The 22,121-nt window shown below is 51.1% G+C and overlaps 1 protein-coding gene across 2 annotated transcripts in view; it reads right to left on the bottom strand.

The window, feature by feature from the left end:
• Positions 1-1,774: 1,774 nt before the first annotated feature.
• Positions 1,775-22,121, bottom strand: part of ITGB5 (integrin subunit beta 5) — a 31,539-nt gene continuing 11,192 nt past the window's right edge. For both annotated transcript variants that reach the window (XM_066575300.1, XM_066575301.1), the window contains 10 exons: positions 20,292-20,453; positions 17,254-17,349; positions 17,014-17,103; positions 11,457-11,591; positions 9,566-9,998; positions 5,500-5,722; positions 5,298-5,398; positions 4,024-4,143; positions 2,914-3,080; positions 1,775-2,813 (listed from right to left, as the gene is read on the bottom strand). In XM_066575300.1, coding sequence (XP_066431397.1) covers positions 2,691-2,813; positions 2,914-3,080; positions 4,024-4,143; positions 5,298-5,398; positions 5,500-5,722; positions 9,566-9,998; positions 11,457-11,591; positions 17,014-17,103; positions 17,254-17,349; positions 20,292-20,453 — 1,650 coding nt within the window. In that variant the 3' untranslated portion in view covers positions 1,775-2,690. The remainder of the gene's footprint in view (positions 2,814-2,913; positions 3,081-4,023; positions 4,144-5,297; positions 5,399-5,499; positions 5,723-9,565; positions 9,999-11,456; positions 11,592-17,013; positions 17,104-17,253; positions 17,350-20,291; positions 20,454-22,121) is intronic.

The raw sequence follows: 22,121 nt of genomic DNA, 5'->3' as shown, positions 1-22,121 counted from the left end.
TTTTACATAACCTGCGTCGGTTGGTGCACACTCCTGTGCAAACCACTTACTTTCCCTTTAAAAGGTGCGGTGGGGTGATGTGTGTGCTGCCTATGTGTCATACATGTAATTAGCAGCGGGCTTGGGTGGGGGACGCAGTGACTGATGTAATGGCTACAGCAACCATCAAGAATGTTTAACCCGTTTCTAAACTGGACACTAAAGCTGAACCTGCAGTGTTATCCCGGGTACAAGCGGGCACCAGCCTCTGCTTGCAGGCAGCGAATGAGGGGGGCAGCATCTTCCCAGGTACGAGCGGGCGCTGGCCTCTGCTTGAAGGCAGTGAATAAGGAGGCAGCCGTTTCCATCTAGTTACAGTGAAGCTCCCTGTTTAGTTATTGTTTTTATGAAATGCATTTTTTTTTAACCCCTTCCTGAGCGCTCCTTCACACTGGCGATTGCGGTTTTTGTTCCTGTGATTTTTAAGCTTTAGTGATGCTTTTTCCTGTGAATCTCCCTTTTATCAGCAGTGTGGCAGCCCCCTGCGGAGGGAGTGGAGCTTCTTTAGGCTGCGGTCACACAAGACGGAAATCCCGCAGAATAACCGCTCAGAAATACCGCGATACGACTGCAGCTTCGAAACCCGGGATGTGAAGCGGCTGTCACCTGTATTCCGCTGCGGCTATCTCTTCCCCATACAGTTGCCGCTGCTTTGACTTCTGCGCTGCCTGTTTATTTCCAATCTCATCCGCTTTGCTGCTTTGTCTCAGGCTTAAAATTGCTGCCTTAATTCTCGTGCTGAAAGTTTGCACGGCCATTCTGCCCCGTGAACCCAACCGTGGAGGTGGAATAGCCTCTGCCCCGCGCAACAGGACAATCGCTGTCTGCATGGAACATTCACCACAGCAATCCGCCAGAGGGGGCGCTCTGCTCCTCCAAGACCCCACAGTGTGCAGCTGACAACCACCGACATCCTCCGGGTCCTGAAAACTCCTCCTAACAAAAGCGAAGTAAAATATTGGCGCAGTGCGTCAGACTGCAGGCGCAATGTGCAGCATAGAACAGATTGCTGGGGGTAAATTATTGCGTTGGCAGCCGGAGCGACTTTGTGCCCCTCATGTCCAGTACATTGCAGGATCAGACACTTTGACACCGCCATCTCCACAGAAGTCGCTGCTGCGGACTTTACAGCCTTTATTAAAATTAATGTTATTACAAGGATTGCAGCAAATATCAAAATATTCTCTGGTACTAAAATCCAAACAATTCCCCCCCCCCCCCCCCCCCCAAAAAAAACCCCACTAAAACGTCACCCGCGGACGGACGTCTGGAGAAAGTCAGCATGGCCGGAAATACAAAAATAATCTGCATAAAAAGGTAAGAAATGTACCAAAGCGTCTACGCCAAGCAGCGTCCTGGAACCATCGCTGCGCGGTCAAAACTAAAAACGTTCCCTGCGGTGAGAAGATGGCGACTCTGAAATATAAGAACTTACCAGCTATAGAACTGGGGGACTCAGTGCTGCCCCCCCCCCCCCCCCCCCCACTGCAATACACCCCAAATCACCCAGGAAGCCACATCACCTCTGATCCCCATTATACAGCCCTATGAACAGTCCCTATACTCCAGAGCTGCACTCACTATTCTGCAAGCTTGTTGGCCCCAAGGTCACCCTCACACAAGCGTTTGTAAAAATGCTGAGGTTTTTTTTTACGAGTTTGCCTGCGTATTGTTGCGCAGTAATAATACAAGCAGGCGGATGCGCCTTTTTTTTTTTTTTTTTTTTAATTCCCGCTCCCGCTGGAATAGTAACCTGCATTAGAAATAGCCGTATAGCGCATTACGCGCGCAACTGCATTTCAATGAGCGATGAAGCGTGTATTTCACGCACTACAACGCCAAAAACAACATGCAGCGGGTGATTTTGCTGCACAAGAATGCTAGTAACACTGCAAAAAGTGCTTGTGTGAGAGCGGCCCGCGGCCCTCCAGCTGAGGCACTGTACACAACAAGCTGGCTGACGGTTTCCTATAATAACCTGCAGCAGAGTGAGTGCAGCTCTGCATATATAATGATTGTATACGGAGGAGGCAGAGGTGACAACTAAAAATGGCTGGGGAAAAAAAAAAAATCTTGTCTTCATACCATCTTTTGGCTCGGAGTCCTGATCAGTAAATCTGCGCACTGTGTGACTCCTCCCCCTTTACCGTTATTGCTGCATTGTTGGGCAGATTCTCCGATCAGGGCTGCAGGAGAGCCGGTGGAGCCCCCGATGGATGATGTATTGGTCGATGTCCGGATGATGATTTGGTAGATGATGGCCACCAGACAGAGCTGTTTAACCCCTTGAAGCCTACAGGCCTTTCTACACCAAGTTGTAAGCTGCCTGGTTGTAGCGTGTATAATTCGCAATGGCCACCATCGTCATTTGCCACAGCAGCAGATGACAGCGAGTACCGCACGTCTTCACCCCGATTAGTCACTAATATAAAATCCTAAGCATCTATGTGGCACGTTGTGGGTTAATCTCACAGGCCGCAGCACCTTCGGGCAGGTTGGGACGCGAATCTGCTCGCGATCGAACTCTTTCAGTGTAGTCAGCTGTGCCCAGCAGAAGTCTATAAGTGTGCAAATAAGCCAATGGCGCCCATCTCCGCTGTGCCAACACCCACAAAGTGCCCTCGTTAGGTTTATGCAGCTCATGCCGCACCTCAGTCGTTGCCGTCGACAGATCTGAATCCATTGGACGTTCCGTTGTAGGATTTCCCCATCATGCTGTACATCTCGTCCACGTTGTGGGTGGAGATCGGCTGCCGGTACAGCGGGTTGGATGCCTGGTGGGAGAACACACTTGTTACTGGAGGCTAGAGGGGCATTCTGTGCGTTCGGTAAGATGGCGGCACGTTGGTCACTCCACATTCCCCCCGCACTCACCATTTCATACTTGGCTCTGGATCGCTCACTCTGAAACCGCGCAAACTCACGGCGATCGTGAATCGTTACCAGAAGCTTCCAGACCGCGAGGAGAACAAGGCCAACAAGCAAGATGCTGCCCACCACTGCCAGAAGTACCGTAAAGGCATCGGGGGCACTGGCACATTCTGCGGGAGACAAAGAGGATGTCACCAACTAAGAGGAGCTGAGCGGGGCACGTCAGCCAACAGCAGCAACAAGGCAGGGGTCAGGCGGTGCGCCAGCTAACCGTATGGAGCGAGGAAGGCGGTCGAGGGCGTGCGCCAACTATCCCTATGGAGCGAGGAAGGCAGTCGAGGGGGTGCGCCAGCTATCCCTATGGAGCGAGGAAGGCGGTCAAGAGGTTGCGCCAGCCATCCGTATGGAATGAGGAAGGCAGTCGAGGGGGTGCACCAGCCATCCGTATGGCGCAAGGAAGCGATCGAGGGGGTGCGCCAGCTACCCATATGGAGCAAGGAAGGCTATCGAGGGGCTGTGCCAGCTAACTGTATGGGGCGAGGAAGGCAATTGAGGGCTGCAGACACAAAAGATGAAAATTGTCCAGTTCACCTTGTGTATATTTAGAGAATGACTAAGGCAGAAGGCCGAAACGCGTCAGTAATTCTGAGGTACCTGTGTGCCCACGGGCTGCTGGCTTTAACATGATGCAATAAATTTCAAGTTTTATCAAATTTATGAATACTGGATACTATTTGTTCACAATGGAGGGGAGCGTCAGCGAATAGTATGAGACAAGGTAGGGGGTCAAAGGGCGTGCCAGCTAACAGTGTATGATAAAGAAGGGTCAAAGGGCGTGCCAGCTAACAGTATGCAGAAAGGGATAGGTCGCAGGTGGCGCAGCTAACAGTATGCAGCAAAGCTATTGTTCCCTCGGCCCTTGCCGACAGCAGAGGCCAAGAGACATCAGCTAACAATATATAACGGGTGGCGTGGCACCAGCTAACAGCAGCAGACAAGGCAGAAGCTGGGGGGGAGCTGCCAGCTAGCAGCAGCATGTAAGGTGGCAGGGGCTAGGGGCACTGGCTAACAGCATGCATGGCAGTATATGGAATCTGCTGTGCATCCACTCACCCGGCTCCTTCAGTGCGGTCAGGATGGATCTCCCGTTCGGATCCTCGGAGTAGGTAAACCTCATCACACACTCGTTCTCCGTCTTGTAGACGCACAGAACGGCCTCGGGGTTATCCGTATCTGAAAGATAAAGCAAAATGTGAGCAGCGGATCAGCGGCGCCACACTAGAGGATCTGGAGGCACGGAACGCTTCCTCCTCACTAATGCCTGATGAGCAGTACGACCATTGAGATACCAGCATTCTCCTGAAGAGTCAGGAGGTGGCGCTGTGTACTGTGTGCAGATGTCAGGTAGTTCGGGCGCCAGCTGTCCTCATCTGTGTCAATGGCACATGCCAGGTCGAGCGTTCCAGTTTGGCGCAAAACTCCAAACATCAGCGAAACAGAAAACATCCCGCTGAATTCCTGCAGTGACGGCTCCCGGGATTCCTGCAGAGGGGGAGGTGTCAGTACGGGAGAAAACGGGGTCATTGGAATTCCGGCACATTCCAGCAGTTTCCTGAGAGGACATATGGAGTCTATTATGTCCGAGAGGCTGAAAACAACAAGCCCTAATAAAAAGATAAAGGAGTCCTGGAGACCACCGCGACGAGCGTCCCACACCGCCGAGACCCCTCCCCAATGTGACCGACAACCTGAAGGCTTAAACCATGTTTATATGGCGAGCGACTACACTGCACGTTCTTCACCCTCTAGAGCGGGCACAAGACCCATCAGTGCCACCTGATGACCCCCGCGCCAACTGCAGAGGTCAGCACTGCAGTAATAAACCATCAGCACAGGGGAGCCAGCGAAACACTGGAGCAAAACCTCAGCTGTGAGGTGTATTAGATCTGGATAATTGTATCCGCTTGAGCCTCTCTGGTGAACACAGCAGACTGATACATTGTAACAAACTGTTTTGAGTGCAAAGAGAGAATCATCTTCACAGATACAACTTTAGGTCAGGATGGGTTTTCAGCCTCTGAGTGTAAACACAATGTTCATATTCACTGACAGCAAGCAGAGATGTGAAAAACTGAAGAATCAAAAACACAAAATCTGTTGGAAAGTAACAAAACTTGGAGATTAATAAATAATTTACAGAAGATTGAACTTCAAGGTCAGGGTCCTGACAAGGACGTACACGGGCAGAGCCGTCAGGTGCGTAAGTGTAGGTTGAACATGGAAGAGAGGATGGTGGGGGACGGGGCCCCTGAGGAGGCCGCGGACGGGGCCCCTGAGGAGGACGCGCACAGCAGACCCTTCATTTACCAGTCAGACATTAGACTCACCGAGCGTCTCCACCGTGATGATGTCGTCCTTGCACAGTTTCTGACAGGTCTGGTTGTCAGCGAGACGCCCGGTCTGGTACAGGCGACATTCAATGCAGTCCCTAAGCATAGAGACAAAAAAAATCATCAGAAGTCACCCATCTGTAATGTGCATGATACAACAGGCGCCGTGCGCTGGCAGCTCCGCCACTTTGGACGTTACCTTTTCGTACCACAGGCGTCGGGGCAGGTGGGACACTTCTCACACGTCTCCCCAAAGGCACCTGGTTCGATGCATTGGCAGCGCCCACACATGCAGGTCCCTTTCCCGCTGCACATACGGCCATCGCTGGACACACAACTGTCTGTCTCTGTGGTGCAGTTACAGTTATCACCGATGTAACCGGCGTGACACTTACATTCCCCGCAGTCGCATTCGCCATGACCTGCAAAACAATAGTCCGTGTTACAGAGCGACCCATGTCACCACCCTATATACTCTGCAGTCCTGTACAAACACTACATCACCCCCATCATCCCCGACCCAAGGAGCTCACAATCTATCACTCCCATCATCCCCGACCCAAGGAGCTCACAATCTATCACTCCCATCATCCCCGACCCAAGGAGCTCACAATCTATCACTCCCATCATCCCCGACCCAAGGAGCTCACAATCTATCACTCCCATCATCCCCGACCCAAGGAGCTCACAATCTATCACTCCCATCATCCCTGACCCCAGGAGCTCACAATCCAATCTCACCATGAGGGCAGTTACCCCATGTTCTCCTAGGTTTGGTCCCAGCCTGGATTCATACCCATGGCCCTGATGATGCCCTCGACTCCTTTATCTACACACCCCCAGAACTGCAGACAGCTGAGCACATCGGGGACCCCCCAGAAAGGGCCAAGAGACTGAAGAACCAGTCCAGTGACTTCTCCCACATCTCATCCTGGGACATAAAGAGCGGAGTAAACACGGGATCAGTCATCACCGCCCACCGCGACGATATTAGGGGATCTGAGCAGCTATTAAAGGATTATATGGAGCCCAACATGAAAGCATCAGGAGAAATTAAAGCCGGAGATCGAGGGAGGAGAGGCAGCAGAAACAGACAAGGAACTTCTAATTCATTGGTACAAGAACACATGGGGTCTATCAGATGTGGCCCCTGGTCGGATTCGAACCCATGACATCAGGGAATTCTTACTCCTAGGAATGCAAAATATGAGCACAGCGTCAGGCACTAGGGCCCAGACATGGTTCTTCTCTGCAGCCAATCAGAACCCAGAGTTCATTCCCAAGGGTCAGTTTATACAATGACGGCTGCGTCCTGATTGGCCCTATCAATTTTAGAATCATGTAGGTACTGCTGGCCCTTTAAATGTAGCACTACCCTCAGCTGGACTGTCAGAATGAGTGTCAGAATTCCCACCGCTGAGACGGCCGCAATCCTGTGCCAAGAACGCCGCGGTCCTCGTCCTCCGTGATGAGACTGTTTAGAGAAGAAGTTCAGTCTGCGGAGAGAGGAGCGGCAACCCCAACATGTCACGTGTCCATACGGAGGAATGCAGCGCTGCGCCATTGTGGACCCCAAATATCGGAGGGGATTAGGAAAAGGATCTGCATAATTAACCCTTCCCACATAATTAACCCTAACCAGTCCCCTTCTCAATGGCGCATTAGAAAAAGCAGGCGGCGAGCGGCCTACAGTGACCGAAAACCAGACTGAAATGACTGATAACAGGGAGTAACAGATTGTATTCACCTGCCCTACAGTCGAAGTTGCTGATAACAGAGCAATCAAAAAGTTGCAGAACTTTGTATTCTGCAATGATGAAGCTTTATTTACAGACAACTGGACAATAAAAGGTTAATGTCGGACCCTCGCAGTGGGACCCCCTCATTGTAGAAGCTCCTTCTCCGCCTCTCTCCTTACAATGCTTTCCCCTCTGCAGCCCCCAATCCCATTCATTCCCACCCTGATTTAGATGCCGGCAGCAATTAGCATCCCCCCGGGGTGAAGTGACCCCTTTGTGAGCGGGAAGCCCCAATGACTGGAGGGGGGCGATGACAAGTAACGCATCCCAGGAGTGGCGTCCTCAGCCATGTATTCAGGGGGCTACACGTGGGAGGGGGTCAGCCAGCTTTCCCATGTGGTGTCTGCCAGGAAAGTACTAACCGATAGGTCTTTCCCAATCGGCAGGGAAGTTACGGCGGCCATACTGTATTCTCCCTGCGCCTCCATGGACGCAACTTACTGGGGATTCTTCTGGATGTTGAACATTGCACAGACACAAGACCCCTTTGCCCACAATATAAGACCCCCTAAATCAGACTCCTCCATGACAAAGGACCCTTTACTCCAGGCCGCTACCCTCCCTCCAAACACAGGACCACTTTTTCTGCCTGGGCGCACACACAGGGCCCCCCCCAGCACCATCTTTCAGACACAAAGACCCCTTACTGCAAACAATGCCCCCCCCCTGACATACGACCCCTCAACCCAGACCACAATAAGACCCCCTATCCCAAACTGTCCCCCTTTCCTCCAACACAGAGCCCCTTACATCAGACCATCTCTACCCCCTCCCCCAGACATAGGACCCCTTACCCCAGCAGCGTCCACGTGGAGACCGTTCCGCAGCTGAACCGCCGCAGACACGAGCGGCTCCTTCCCTTTCCTCTATTTTTAGATCTTCAACGGAATCCTGATGTTTTGCCACAAAATAACAGCGACTCCTGACAGGAAGCCAACGCCGGCCGCAGCCCCCCTCCCCCACAGCAGCGGGTCAGCGTCCATCCACCTCACTGCCGGAGAGTCGGTGCAGCCCAACACCACCAGCACATCACTGCAGAATCTCTACTGCTTCCAACATCTCTGCTTGTTGTCAGTGAATGGCAACATACATCCCGACCCAACTTATCACAACTGACAGTTCGTTACAATGTATCCAGTCTAGACAACCTCAGACTCATCAGCAGCACAAATCTCTCCTGTTCTGATAGTCTGTTACAATGTATCAGTGCAGGTAACATGTACCAGTCTGGAGTCTAGGAGGTTTACCTCAGAGGATTATTTGGACTGGATAAAAGTGTAACAAACCCTCAGCTGTGAGATGCATCAGGTCAAGACTACAGCCTCTGGGTGTAAACAAGAATGTTCTCTTCCACTGACAGCAAGCAGAGGTCTTAAAAATGGTGAAGAACTAAAAAAGCAAATTAGAAAGAGTCAAAGAACCTTTTGGCTAACATTCAGATATTTAAAAAACTGGACTGGCCCTTTAAAAAAGTAAGTGCTGCTGGGAGTTGTAGTCTCCAGATTTCCATAGACTATCACAGGCGCCCCTCCCCCCATCCTAACAAGCAGATAGATGGTGACCCAGATTTATTACCCTCCCCCATACCGCAGTCTTCACCAGCTACAGGCTGAACATAGCAGCCCCAAAGTCACAGACAACGCCGCAGCATGTCATACTGATCACAGCAGGCGATGGGGAGGGGCATGACAGGGGCTCAGGTGTTCTCATGCCCCGCCCCTCAGGTATCGGACTGGTCTGGAGTGTTCCTTTAATCCAAGATGATGGATCGGCGGCAGTCAGAGCGTCAGAATATGGCGAACGGACACTTTATTACAGGCAAACGCAGCGGACGTTCCGAGAACACAAAATTAACCCAGCGAATCGGGACACTTGGATCCACATTACATTATTGCACAATATCCGGAGCTGAACTCCGACCGAGGTCAGAGACAGGAATGTGGCGAATATGAGACATAAACAAGACAGGAGGAAAGTGACTGCAGGAGCCGCAGCCGAACCTCAAGCCTCCCGGCTCAAAAAACAAGACAGAGCTACACAGGGGGAGGCGAGTGACATCACGGGGCACAAGGGGGAAGGGCGAGTGACATCACGGGGCACAAGGGGGCAGGCGAGTGACATCACGGGGGAGCAATCATCAACTTTACATTATATATGGGACACAGAGCATGGAACTAATAATGCTATACTGCAGTGGTGGCCCTATTCTTTAGAATACACACCTTAGCTGCTGCAGAAGCTCTTTATGAAAATTGCAGTTTCTTCCTTTAAAATGCGGTTCTGCAGCAGCTGGGGTATTACAGTGTGAGCTCACTTCCCTTAGAGAGCAACAAGCCACAATTCTGAGGATTTTCGCCATCCGCAGGAGAGAAGAATAAGCGGCGCCTTATTATACATTAACACAACCACCATTTATAACAGAGACGCAGCCGCAACAACCGTACAGACCGCGGTGTGACAACTCACCTGAGCACAGGACCCCCTTGTACCGCGCACATGAGAAGTCGTCGCACTGACAGTACGAGCCGCTGATGCGTCCAAACTCGCTCTCATAGCAGGAGCACAGGCCGCAGATGCACCGCCCCCGGCCGTTACACACCGTGTGACTCTCCGACTCCCGGCAGGTGTTGAGGGACTCGTCGCTGCTGTCGTCTTCCTCCCCGCACTCGCACCGCGCTCCCAGGAAGCCGGGGTCACAATTGCACATGCCGCAGGTGTACGTTCCATTACCGCTACATTTCCCGCTGTTGTCCTCCACATGCTGCGAGCAACTGCAGCTGCAGTTATAGGTCACCGACACCTCAAGAGCATCCCGAAAGCCAACCGGCTTTATGGCGAAGATATCCTGAGCGCCAGGAAGGGGGCAGGACCGCGCCTCTACCAAAACCTCAAACGATACCTGGAAGAGGAAAGAAGACTGGATGATGGGAGTGATACATTGTGTGTCATAGGGAGATTAGATTGTGAGCTCCTGGGGTCAGGGATGATGGGAGTGACACATTGTGTGTAATAGGGAGTTAGATTGTGAGCTCCTGGGGTCAGGAATGATGAGAGAGTGATACATTGTGTGTAATAGGGAGATTAGATTGTGAGCTCCTGGGGTCAGGAATGATGAGAGAGTGATACATTAAGGGAGATTAGATTGTGAGCTCCTGGACCTAGGGATGATAGCAGTGATACATTGTGGGAGATCGGTAGATTAGAGGACCCCCTCAGGATGTAGTTTTTGGAAAGAGGGTCATACAGACACCAGGTAGATGTTCAACACCACCACTATGTACACCTGATACATGGAGCATCTAGTGACGATAGCTGCGCTTTACGGACAATGAAGCATTAAACACCCCCTCCACCCCCTGGGATGACGACTGCCGCCATCACACAGCGCAGGTTGCCAGGCGTGCTGTCAGTATACGGGACGTGCAGGGATCTGTCCGAGGTGCCGCTGCTCACAGACTCTTGGCAGCTGCAGAGGAATCCTTTTAATAACCGGAGATGACATATGTGCTGAGTCAGGGCGGCCGGGCCGGGGTCACGTATCATCTGCGGGGGACAGATCCGGGGGCTGTCATGGGACATATGACTGAGCGGTCATGTACAACAACAGAGGAGAATTACTGGAGGAAAGTTACATTAATTACATGAAGCAAATATATTAGATTTTTAGATGATCTTTGGATATTTTTTGCTGCCAAATATTGGTGCGTATATATGGCTGCCACAAAGGGGCGAGGGAGAGAAGGGGCGAGGGAGAGAAGGGGCGAGGGAGAGAAGGGGCGAGGGAGAGAAGGGGCGAGGGAGAGAAGGGGCGAGGGAGAGAAGGGGCGAGGGAGAGAAGGGGCGAGGGAGAGAAGGGGCGAGGGAGAGAAGGGGCGAGGGAGAGAAGGGGCGAGGGAGAGAAGGGGCGAGGGAGAAAAGGGGCGAGGGAGAAAAGGGGCGAGGTTTGTGTCTGGAGAGCTGCGGGAAATGTATTATGCTATGGGTGTCTGTCAGTCTTCACTGCATATCTGGCATTGTATTCATGAACCAGAAGGTTTAGGGTGAGCAGCTTTAGGAAAAGGCTGATAAAGGAGAAGATTAACCCTGTGATCACAGACGCTGTATCCATCACCTATAGTGGGGGCGAAATAAATCTCCATAACCCAAGATTTCAAGGCACCCTATAGCGTGTTATAGGAGCCCAGCAGCATGTCCCTTGATTGGATGAGAATGTCATGTGATCAAATTACTAGCGCCTGCGTCCTTTGCTCTGGCCACACACAGGAAGTTCATCTCATGGATCAATGGCCACAATCATCTATAGAGTCACAGGTTGGTTGGCGCTCACTTCCCAATACATTTGGCACCAGCCACTTACCGTATCACCAATCCTCAACTCTCCGCACTTCTTGACCCCGGGATACGGTAATCCGTCCTGACACGTGGCCGAGAAGCTGAGACTGAGGTCGTCAGGAGTCTCCGATACAGTCAGCTCCACCTTGGAGCGAATATTCTGAAAGACAATAATGAGGTGGTGAGAACAGCGACTAATGAGCGACGTCCCCAAAATTACAAGACGTGGCATTGTGAGGAGGGACGCCCAGACAACAGATATCTGTTGTGCCCCGTCTGCGCCCCACTTGTCAGGGTTACATAGTAGCAGCTCTCCCACAATAGTCTACAGTTGTCAGACTCCGCCCATTTCATGTCATCCACCCACAGATTGTCAAATATTTAGGGAAAAGCCACGCAAGTATGTGAAAAAATTATGTAGCTCCTACGCAAGGGCCGGCGGATGCTTTGTGACAATGGAATGGGAGGCCAGAGGATGCTTTACAATGATGGGCGGGATGGCGCGGTGCGTCGGTGGACAGGCTTTTAGTTGTACATTGCCAGTACAACTGCCATTGAACGGCGACCACAGATCTGTAGTCACCGATACAGCAGGCAAAGCAACATTGACTAATATGTCCTCCGACTGCGCAGAACGTGCTGGAACAGAGCCGCGCCCCGAGCCATTATGGAGGAGCACAACCCTCACAGGAAACATCACTGCACAGAACGAGTACCGGCACCCCAAACCCGACCAGAGGAGATCATATGTAACCCCAGGTAGTCTGCTCTGCATAGTTTACCCACTTTAGGGTCAGAGATTTATCCCTATTCTAGCCTGATATTTTCATCTCCGCCTTGCAAGAGTCAAAGTTTTTAATTGTTCCATTAACAAAGCTGTACGAGGGCTTCTCAGGGAAAAAGATTTATTTATTTAAAGGGGTTGTCCCGCGAAACAAAGTGGGTCTGTACACTTCTGTATGGCCATATTAATGCACTTTGTAATGTACATTGTGCATTAATTATGAGCCATACAGAAGTTATCAAAAGTTATTCACTTACCTGCTCCGTTGCTAGCGTCCTCGTCTCCATGGTGCCCGTCTAATTTTCAGCGTCTAATGGCCAAATTAGACGTGCTTGCGCAGTCCGGGTCTTCTTCTTTTCTCAATGGGGCTCCGTGTAGCTCTGTGTAGCTCAGCCCCGTCACGTGCCGATTCCAGCCAATCAGGAGGCTGGAATCGGCAATGGACCGCACAGAAGCCCTGCGGTCCACCGAGGGAGAAGATCCCGGCAGCCATCTTCAGCAGGTAAGTAAGAAGTCACCGGAGCGCGGGGATTCAGGTAAGCGCTGTGCGGTGTTCTTTTTTAACCCCTGCATCGGGTTTGTCTCGCGCCGAACGGGGGGGGTTGAAAAAAAACAAAAAACGTTTCGGCGCGGGACAACCCCTTTAATGGTACCATATAACGTATGGAAAAACTTTAAAAAATGTTTAGGTTGAAAAATGAAAAATAAGTATTGCAATTGGACCATTTTTTAGGGAGGGGGTGAAAGCATTCACAGTGCAGTAAAAATGATATGAACTTTGTTGTGGGGGTCGGTTTAATCACAGCGATACCAAATTTTTAGAAAGCAAGTAAAAGTTATTCTTAAAGAGAAATGGCTTTCCGCTGCCATATTCGGAGACCCATAACTTTTTTACTCATTTGTCGACTGGGCTGTGTGAGGGCTTGTCTTTTTGCAGGTTGAGCTGTGGTTTTTATTAGTACCATTTTGGGAAACCCGTTTATTTTTGATCACTTTTTATTCAAATTTCTGGAAGCCGGAATTAGAGAAAAAAAAAAAGCAAACAACTCAATTCTTACATTCTATTTTTTTTTATTTTCCTATCTTTGGCTTCACTGTGCTGGATGAAAATAGTGATTTTAATAGCTTGGCCCTGTTTTTTATGGTTTAGTTTTCGTTTGTTTGTTTTTTTCCATAGAAAGAAAAAATGAGGGGGGGGGGGGGGGGGACATTTTTGTAGTAATCAGTAATCCTAAAACCCTTTGTCGCATTTATTGGGGGACACAGCCTAGTACCAGGAGTATAGCTACTGCCACTGGGAGGTGGCCATTAAGCAAACAAAGTGTTGGCTCCTCCTACTGGCTATACCCCTCCTGCAGGCAGCAATATAAAAACAGGTTAAACATTGAACAGAAATATATAAACCTTAAACAGTGCAACACGGCTCAGGACCACGTGCAACTCCAGGGAGAACACCCGGCAGGGCGGAGAACTAGGTAAAAAGTTGAACAACAGTTAAGGACGCTTTGGGAGGGTGCTGTGTCCCCCAATGAATAACACAAGAAAGAGATTTTAGGGCAAGTGCAAAGATCTGATTTTCTTGTCCATTGTTTTGGGGGACACAGTCTAGGACCATGGGATGTTCCAGAGCAGTCCCTCAAGGGTGAGAAGAACCGATTGAAATACATGTGGTCAGCTTACATCCATCTGCAAGACTCTTTGACTGAAGGAGGGGTCAGCGGATGCCAAAGTGTGCTCCCAATAGAATTTAGAGAAGGTGTGCAGGGAAGCCCACGTAGTGACCTTACGCACTTGGAGGGGAGGCACTGACGCATACTGCCCAGGAAGCACCCACTGCCCAAGTAGAGTTTGCAGTAACACAGAAGGAAGGTTTCCTGTCTTTAGCACTGCAAAGCCAGTCTTGCACGACAGGCCTTCCCATCTTAACCGTCTTAGAAAGTTGAGGTACGAGAGGAAAGATGCATCGAGGCTGGAATTCAGTCCATGGAATTACTAGGACATCCACTGCTGGAGCCTGCGGATCCTGGAATCTAGACGGGAAGTATGTGGTTGAATCTGGATGCCATCAGATAGACATCTGGATGACCCCCATCTCCGACAGGGCTCGAGGAACACGTAGGGGTGCAACTCCCATTCCCCGGCTTGACTGTTCTTCTGTACAGGATGCCAGCTATCCAAATCGTCCACCCCTGGTATGTGAACCGCCGAGAGTGCCAGAAGGTGATCTTCGACTCATGTCAGGATCTTCACTGCTTCTACCATGACCGCCGAGCTAAGGCTCCCTCCTTGATGATTTATGTACACAACTGGCATTGGGTTGCCAGCTTGGATGGGGAGACGCGTTACCTGAGGCACGAAGGGCTGAAGTGACAGAAGAATGGCCCGAAGTTTATCCAGATGGTTGACTCCTGTACTGTCCAAGTGCCCTGCTCTGTTCATTTCTACTGCGTACCCCCTACCCCAGCCAAGTAGATTGGCATTCATTGTAAGAACCTGCCAGTGCAGTGTCACAAAGGGACGGCCCTGTATGGTGGGGAGTCCCGCCACCAGAGAACATCACTTTGAAGCTGTGGGGTAGCCAGATCTTGCAATAAGAGTTCACCGATTTGTCCCACTGGGAGAGAATGGCGCACAGGAGATGCTGCATGTGAAACTGCCCAAATAGGATGGCCTTGAAGATCCTTAGTCGCAGGACTCTCATGCAGTAGCGAAGGTTACTGGAGACTATGACTGCAGGGAGACGCACTTTCCACACGTGAGCAAAACTCCTGGGCCTGTGTTATGCCAAATAACAGAATCAGAAAGATCAGTCGTAGAGATGGTGAGAGGTCGGACATGGGGTGGTTCATAATCAACCCAAACCGGGATCAAGTGTCCAGAGTGACGTGGAGGCTGCGCAGATTGTCTGACCAAGCTTTTACCAAAATGTTGTCGAGGAAGGGAATGGCCAATATCCCCTTGGAATTGAGGAGAGCCATAACAGATGCCAGAACCTTGGTGAAAACTCAGGGGACCATGACCAACCAATATGGCAAAGCCGTGAACTGGTAATGATCAGAGTGGACGGCAGTGCATAGGAAGTGTTTGTGTGCTCAACATATTGGGACAAGAAGATAAGAGTCCTTAATGTCAATGAAAGCCAGGAGCTCCCCATGTTCCATGGACGCTATGACTGACCTCAACGACTCCATGCGAAAACGTCGGACCTGCTCCCAGTAGTTCAACTTCTTCAGGGCGAGAACGGGTCTGACAATGCCATCATTCTTGGGCACCACAGAGTGAAATAAAAACCCTTGAAGCGTTCTGCAGGAGGAACCAGCGCTACTACTCCCCGATGAGGGACCCAGATGAGTCGCTATCGCCTGAACAAAATTGGTGGCCTGTGAAGGAGATGCTGGGATTCTGGAAGTGAGGAATCAATCTGGGGGATAAGCTGGAAAGTCCACGGCGTAGCCTGAAGAGATGACCTCCTGAAGGCATGCGTTGGAGGAAAGACCAAGCCATGTGTCCCTGAGCAGGAAAAATTGTCCCCCCACCCTGGATGAATCAGGTGGGGGCGGCCCTTCATGCAGAAGATTTCGCAGAATGGACTTCGAGGATTGGGGGTCGGGGATGACAGGATGGTCATAGCTTGAAAGAGGGTTGATGGAAAGAGCAATCCAGCCTCTCTAAAGAACGCAGTGGACGCTTTGGTAAGGTCGGATACCGCTCGAGAGAGCGAGTGAACCCATTCCAGATGGAGGAAGTTGGACAGGATGAGTGCCTGTGTCCGGTTGACTGGCCGCCTGGGTCGGTGGAAGACAGCAGCGGTATAACAGCTTTGCTGTAAGCATGTACATTTCAGACTGCAGAAAATGCAAGCGAAATGCGTGGCTCTGGTTGGGCCCTATCTGGGTCCGTTGGCCCTGGAGCTGGACATAGTGCCGCACTGTGCCTTTAAATATACCTGCTGCTATGTGTGCTGCAGAAGGTGCAAAGCAGGAGGGGAGCTCACCGCCAGACAGCGCTTACCTGGTCCTGGGCTGGTGTGGACACGGAGCTCTAATGCCGATGATACCCTGGATCAGGAATCAGGAGGTTGTCAGGTGCACTACCGGTCCCAGCAACAGCGGATAGCAATGTGCTCAGGCAGAGAGACCAAACAGGACTGAAGGTTGGACTTTGTAGCAGAAGAGGGCAATGGGAAAAGAGCACTCAGGCACTAAACCAGAAGATTGCAGGGAGGGCTGAAAGCCCACCCCCCATCGGAGGTTCCCAGCAGTAGGCCGTGGCCTAAATTTGCGGGCATGGAAGCCAGAAGTGCCACTGCAGTGGTGACTGAAAGCTGGACCAGCCCCGCGGAAGGAAGCCACAGTACAAACCCCCCAAGAGAGCTCTGCTGCCCCGGGTAATTCCCCTGCCGCCACTTGAACCAGCAAGAGGAGCATTGACCAATCCAGGACACTCAATCATTTTGCAGTCCTGAAGTGGTTAATGAAAGCTAATGCTCTCTGTTATCAGCCAACATAGGCTGGGGAGAGACTGTTGTGTCCTAGGATTCTGTCCGACATGATGATGCACAGATCAGAGTCATTACATTACATCAGTCGGACTTTGAACAGTTTTCCAGGTGCTATAAAGATTGGGCTGTCGCCTCCGGCTTCAGACAGGTTGGACAGCTCGTCAGTAAGACTATCCGCGGGTCACATGTTACCTCATCCATCATGTGTCGTGTGCAGACAGGTGGGAAATGCCAAGGAGGGAGAGAAAGACGGGGCAAAATACGTCCTGCAGTCCCGGGTGCTGCGGCGACACTTACATTGTAGGCGTTGACGATGAGCTGCAGGATGTTTTGGGAGCTGGGGTCCAGGATCTCCACCGTGGTGCCGGGAATCAGCGCCGTGAAATTCTTAAGAGAAGACAAAACCAAAACCTCGTTACTTCAACACGACAAAACCGAGCTGCAGAAAGTAGGAACACAGCGCTAGCCGTACACAGGAGGCGGGGCATGATAGACGTGTTAGGCCAGATGCTCCGCCTCCATTGGCCGATTCATTACCTTATATAATAAATAATGAGTTTTCGTCACCGCGAATATGAGATGAATGTTGTTCTCCGACAGCTTCTCGCCAAGCAGCGCGAGCGAAGGATAATCCTGGACAAAGAGAAAGCTCATGTTAGACTGCGAGCGCCATCACCGCACCCAACATGGAGGGCAGAACTAGTGCAAAGACAAAAGGGTGACCACATCATGGAGGTTTAAGTCCGAAGAGGAGGGAATGGAACAGTTCGCTATTACTTTCTCGAAATACTCTGTGCTGCTGATGAGCCCTAATCCTTTCACTCCATGCACTCTCACATCCCTGCCGCAGCAGCACTGTCCTCATCTACACGTGTATCTCCTGAAACACTGTGCGCCGCCGAGGCCCAGCCCTTTACCCCCCCCTCAACGCCGCCGAGGCCCAGCCCTTTACCCCCCCCCTCAACGCCGCCGAGGCCCAGCCCTTTACCCCCCCCCCCCTCAACGCCGCCGAGGCCCAGCCCTTTATCCCCCCCTCAACGCCGCCGAGGCCCAGCGCTTTACCCCCCCCAACGCCGCTGAGGCCCAGCGCTTTACCCCCCCCAACGCCGCCGAGGCCCAGCCCTTTACCCCCCCAACGCAACAATGTTTTTGCATTTATATTGGACGATTATCACTCAAATTAGTTTGTAGTTTGTTTACGTTTATAGGCCGAGTATCTGCCCCGACCTGCGGCGGCGGTCACAGGGGCGAGTGCAGTTTGGTCAGTGAAAACCCACCATTTTGCCTGCGCTTGTGATGCAATTTTCACTGCTCTGTACTTCCCATTTTATTCCCATGTGGTCCCCATAGCAACCTGCGCTAAAACTGCATCACACGCGTATGACATCTGCGGCCATACGGTTGCAATGCGTTTAACGCTCCCATAGAAAATATCAGGCAATTCTTGAAGAAAGAAAAGAAACTCATAAAAATAGGAAAATAGGACACGCCGCGATTTCTCTAATTTGGACCATCCGTTCGAGAAAAAATCTCTTGTGTAAGTTAACCCGTTCACATGAATCCCCCCCCCCCCCCCCAACCCCTGCGCAAATTATGTCCATCTCAAAATCAGACAGGAAGGTCACCCGTGTGGCGATTCCCACAGCTGAAGGTTTGTTACCGTGTAACTAGTGTAGAGCATCCTCTGTGAGGTAACAGCACACGTCTCCCTCCGGTCCTTATACTCATTATTAGGACCTACCTTCAGCGCTGGCAGTCGGTAGCCCATGAAGGACGTGACGTGTGGTGGGCACGGTGTATATAAGGCGTGTGACAGGCTGTCCGCTCACAAATCGCTCCTCGTCAGGGGTAAAAAAGGCATCGCAAAAAGGGATGATTATTGGCTTTCGGGCAGAGCGTGGCGGTATTTCTCAGACAGCGCAGTTTGTGAACTGTTGGCATGCTGCTGTGGTGAAAGTGTATCGTGAGCGGATAAATGCCACCGCTGGGAATAACAGACGTGGAAACCGCTGAGCACCACGTGCCACCGATGTGAGAGGTGCCCGTCAGCTACGAAGGTGCGTGGGGCCGACGGATCCGCTACAGGGGAGCAGCGCAAGATTGAAAATGAACCCGGGTGCTACCAGACGTGACTGCATATGGCGCTCCGGACCAGACGGATGGTCACTGCAGCTGCGCTAATAGAGGTGCATCGGAAGAAAAGACTTTGCACAACAGTATCGTGTTGGACCATCGCTGATTGGCAAAGGGTTGCCTTCTCTGATGAGTCACGTTTTCTGCTTCATCGAAAGGATGGACGTTGGCATCCCAGGCGAGAAACATCAGAGAACCAACACCCTGCAGCCATTGCTGGAAGGACACAAGTCGGTGCCGGCAGCGTTATGGGCTGTGGAGTTGTTTGTGGCGTTCTCTGCGCTGCTCATCCATGCAGAAGGCACTTTGAACCGATCCGGTTATGAACCCATCCTTGTAGATCACCTACACCCATACATGCTGTATGCCTGGGGCAGATGGGATCTTCCAGCAAGACAACATGACATGTCACACGTCTAAAAATGTCCGAAAGTGGATGGAAGACGACCAAGACTTCCAAGTATACCCCCCCACCCTATTCCACAGACTTAAACCCACTTGAGCATCTGTGGGACCACCTCGATCTACAGGTTTGCTCTACGGATCCCCCCCCCACGCATCCTCCAGCAGGGAAGCAGTCAGCATGGCACCAGATACCAGAGACCGCTTCCTAAGTCCCTCCCGGCCCCTCTACTGTCCTTGCGGCACACCGCCATTAATCTGGATATTTGACTCCACTCCATAGTTTGTTGCAGCTTCAGCGCAGGTAACGTCTGGAGCCCGGAGTATCGTTATTTGCAGGAGACTTGAGCGGTTCTTCCGTCCATCAGATTCTAAGCTCCTGAGGACAGCGGGGCGCACTACATAACACCGCATCTGCGGTCACTGCTGCTTCAGAAATACGCAAGAAACTGTAGGACAATTCTAGAGAAATGTGTGGCCAGAGAGCAAAAGACGTCTGGGGGGGGAACAACACTATCATGGCTGAGCTCTGCAGAAACCGCTTTAATTCCCTGACACTAATTCCTGGTGCATGCAGCAGAGCCGAGTGTGCAGCGGCTGCTGCTCCTCCACCCATGGACATATTCTCCCATGGACCCAATACTGCGTATTATCTCCGTGACGCGGCATCAGTATGAGATGCACAAGGCGGAGGGGTAGTAAGATCCATACGTGGCCAGATTACGGATCAGCAAAACCTTCTGCTTGTACGGCGCCAAAAATACAGCTGTGTGCGAGGCAAACGAAAAACATCACAATTATCACATATACATCCCAGTGTGACGTTATCCCATAGCGGCTATCACCCAACTCTTCCAGCACCCTGCAAGGCACAATGCTCTATATACAGGGATCACAGGAGCTGTGTGAGCTGCCATACTGGTTGTCACCCAGCCCTTCCACAACCCTGGCAGGTACAATGCTTTATATATATAGGACTCGCGGGAGCTGTGTGGGCAGTCATACTGTTGTCAGAAGGGTGAAGCTGGCGCAGTTCTTACCAGCTGACCAGCAGCGCTGTACTCGTTGTCCGTGTTAAGGTGGCACTGCCCGTCATGTGGCTGCACTAGCCCAGCCAGTTTACCATCCAGTGCAATATGTGGGACGTCATCTGTAGTGATAACCAGCAGGTGGGACGCCTCTGTCCTCCAGCCGATCTTCTCCTGGCAGTAAATGGCATTAATTACAACAGAGACCTCCATACAGAATCAGAGACCCCCCGCGACCCCAATACAGAGCAAAACCATAAACTTCCCAAGCAAGACCACAAAAACTGGCAGCCATACTCAGCAGAAAAGCAAAGCCCAGATACAACTACAAATCCCACAATCCCCTGGTGTAGTTATACATGGCCCATGAATCCCCGGGAATCCTGCAGTTTTCTGGCCCTTTAAGATGAAATGTTCTGCAGGTTTGCGTTATCTCCCCTATTTACAGGATGATCTGCAGTACGGGGTATAGAGGAGGAGCAGACCTCAATGCAGCCATGGCTACAACACAGGTTCCATCAGGACTGGAGAACAACTGTGCGACACATTCCAGTTCTGGCCGAGAAAACAATCAGATCTCTGTTATTCCACCAGTGCCCAGGACTCGATAACAGATGGCGGCAGCCGCTCGCCTGATGCGAGCGTCCAACACGTAGGGAAGCTCTGAGCAGCACAAACCGTAGCGCCCGTCTCTAGGAAAGCTGGGTGACAACCAACATGGCCATCATTTCTGCCTCATCAGGAGTAATCACCCAGCTTTCCTAGACCCCTGAACAGTAAATCCACCTGGTGATGTCTGAAGTGATAGACGTGGCGGCGCAGGTCCCAACATGAGGAAGTATAATTACAACAAAGCCTGAGATGCCGCCAGTTCAGTACAGGATTATCATTATCCTGGCTAATCCGCCGTACGACGGCACCTGCCCCAACCTGCCCGACAACCTCAACCAGACACCCCTGAGGGGAAGAACCCAGCATCATCCAACAATGGCGGCAGCGAGTGCGATAATCCCAGCGACCAAAGAATGACATCTGACCGATAAATCAGACAACCACCGACCCTGCAGAACACCGCCATGATGATTTACTACACAGTAGGGAACTGCAACAAAGTATCAAAACGTAAAATACTAAAGTGACAGAGAAAACAAAACATGCTGAAACTGCGTCTTTTATCTCGGAAATGGAAATCACTGAGAACAAGAACTTTCAAGGAACAGGAACCTGCAAAACGGATCCGAAACTGCAGATGATGGCAAAAATAGAAAAAGAGGAGCGGGCCGAGAAAGGGAAAGAGGCGGAGTCTAAGGAAGTGCCCGCAGCTAGACATGACCTGCAGAAACTACAAGGCCAAAGACAGAGAGATACAGTATATATCACCAAGAACTGCCACAGTATAAAGCAGACAATAGACTAAACCCAGCATGCAACTGATTCAAATATAATCTTTTGGCCCCATTATATAGAATACGTGTATAGAAACAGCAGTCAACACGTACATATATTATTTATCCTGTCTTATACCCCAGAGCTGCACTCACTATTCTGCTGGTGGAGTCACTGTGTACATACATTACTTATCCTGTACTGATCCCGAGTTATATCCTGTATTATACTCCAGAGCTGCACTCGCTATTCTGCTGGTGGAGTCACTGTGTACATACATTACTTATCCTGTACTGATCCTGTGTTATACTCCAGAGCTCCACTCACTATTCTGCTGGTGGAGTCACTGTATACATACATTACTTATCCTGTACTGATCCTGAGTTACATCCTGTATTATACTCCAGAGCTGCACTCACTATTCTGCTGGTGGAGTCACTGTGTACATACATTACT

The sequence above is a fragment of the Eleutherodactylus coqui genome, chromosome 8, assembly GCF_035609145.1.
Source record: "Eleutherodactylus coqui strain aEleCoq1 chromosome 8, aEleCoq1.hap1, whole genome shotgun sequence".
Classification (NCBI taxonomy): Eukaryota; Metazoa; Chordata; class Amphibia; order Anura; family Eleutherodactylidae; genus Eleutherodactylus; species Eleutherodactylus coqui.
This window is presented reverse-complemented; position numbering and strand designations above follow the sequence as displayed.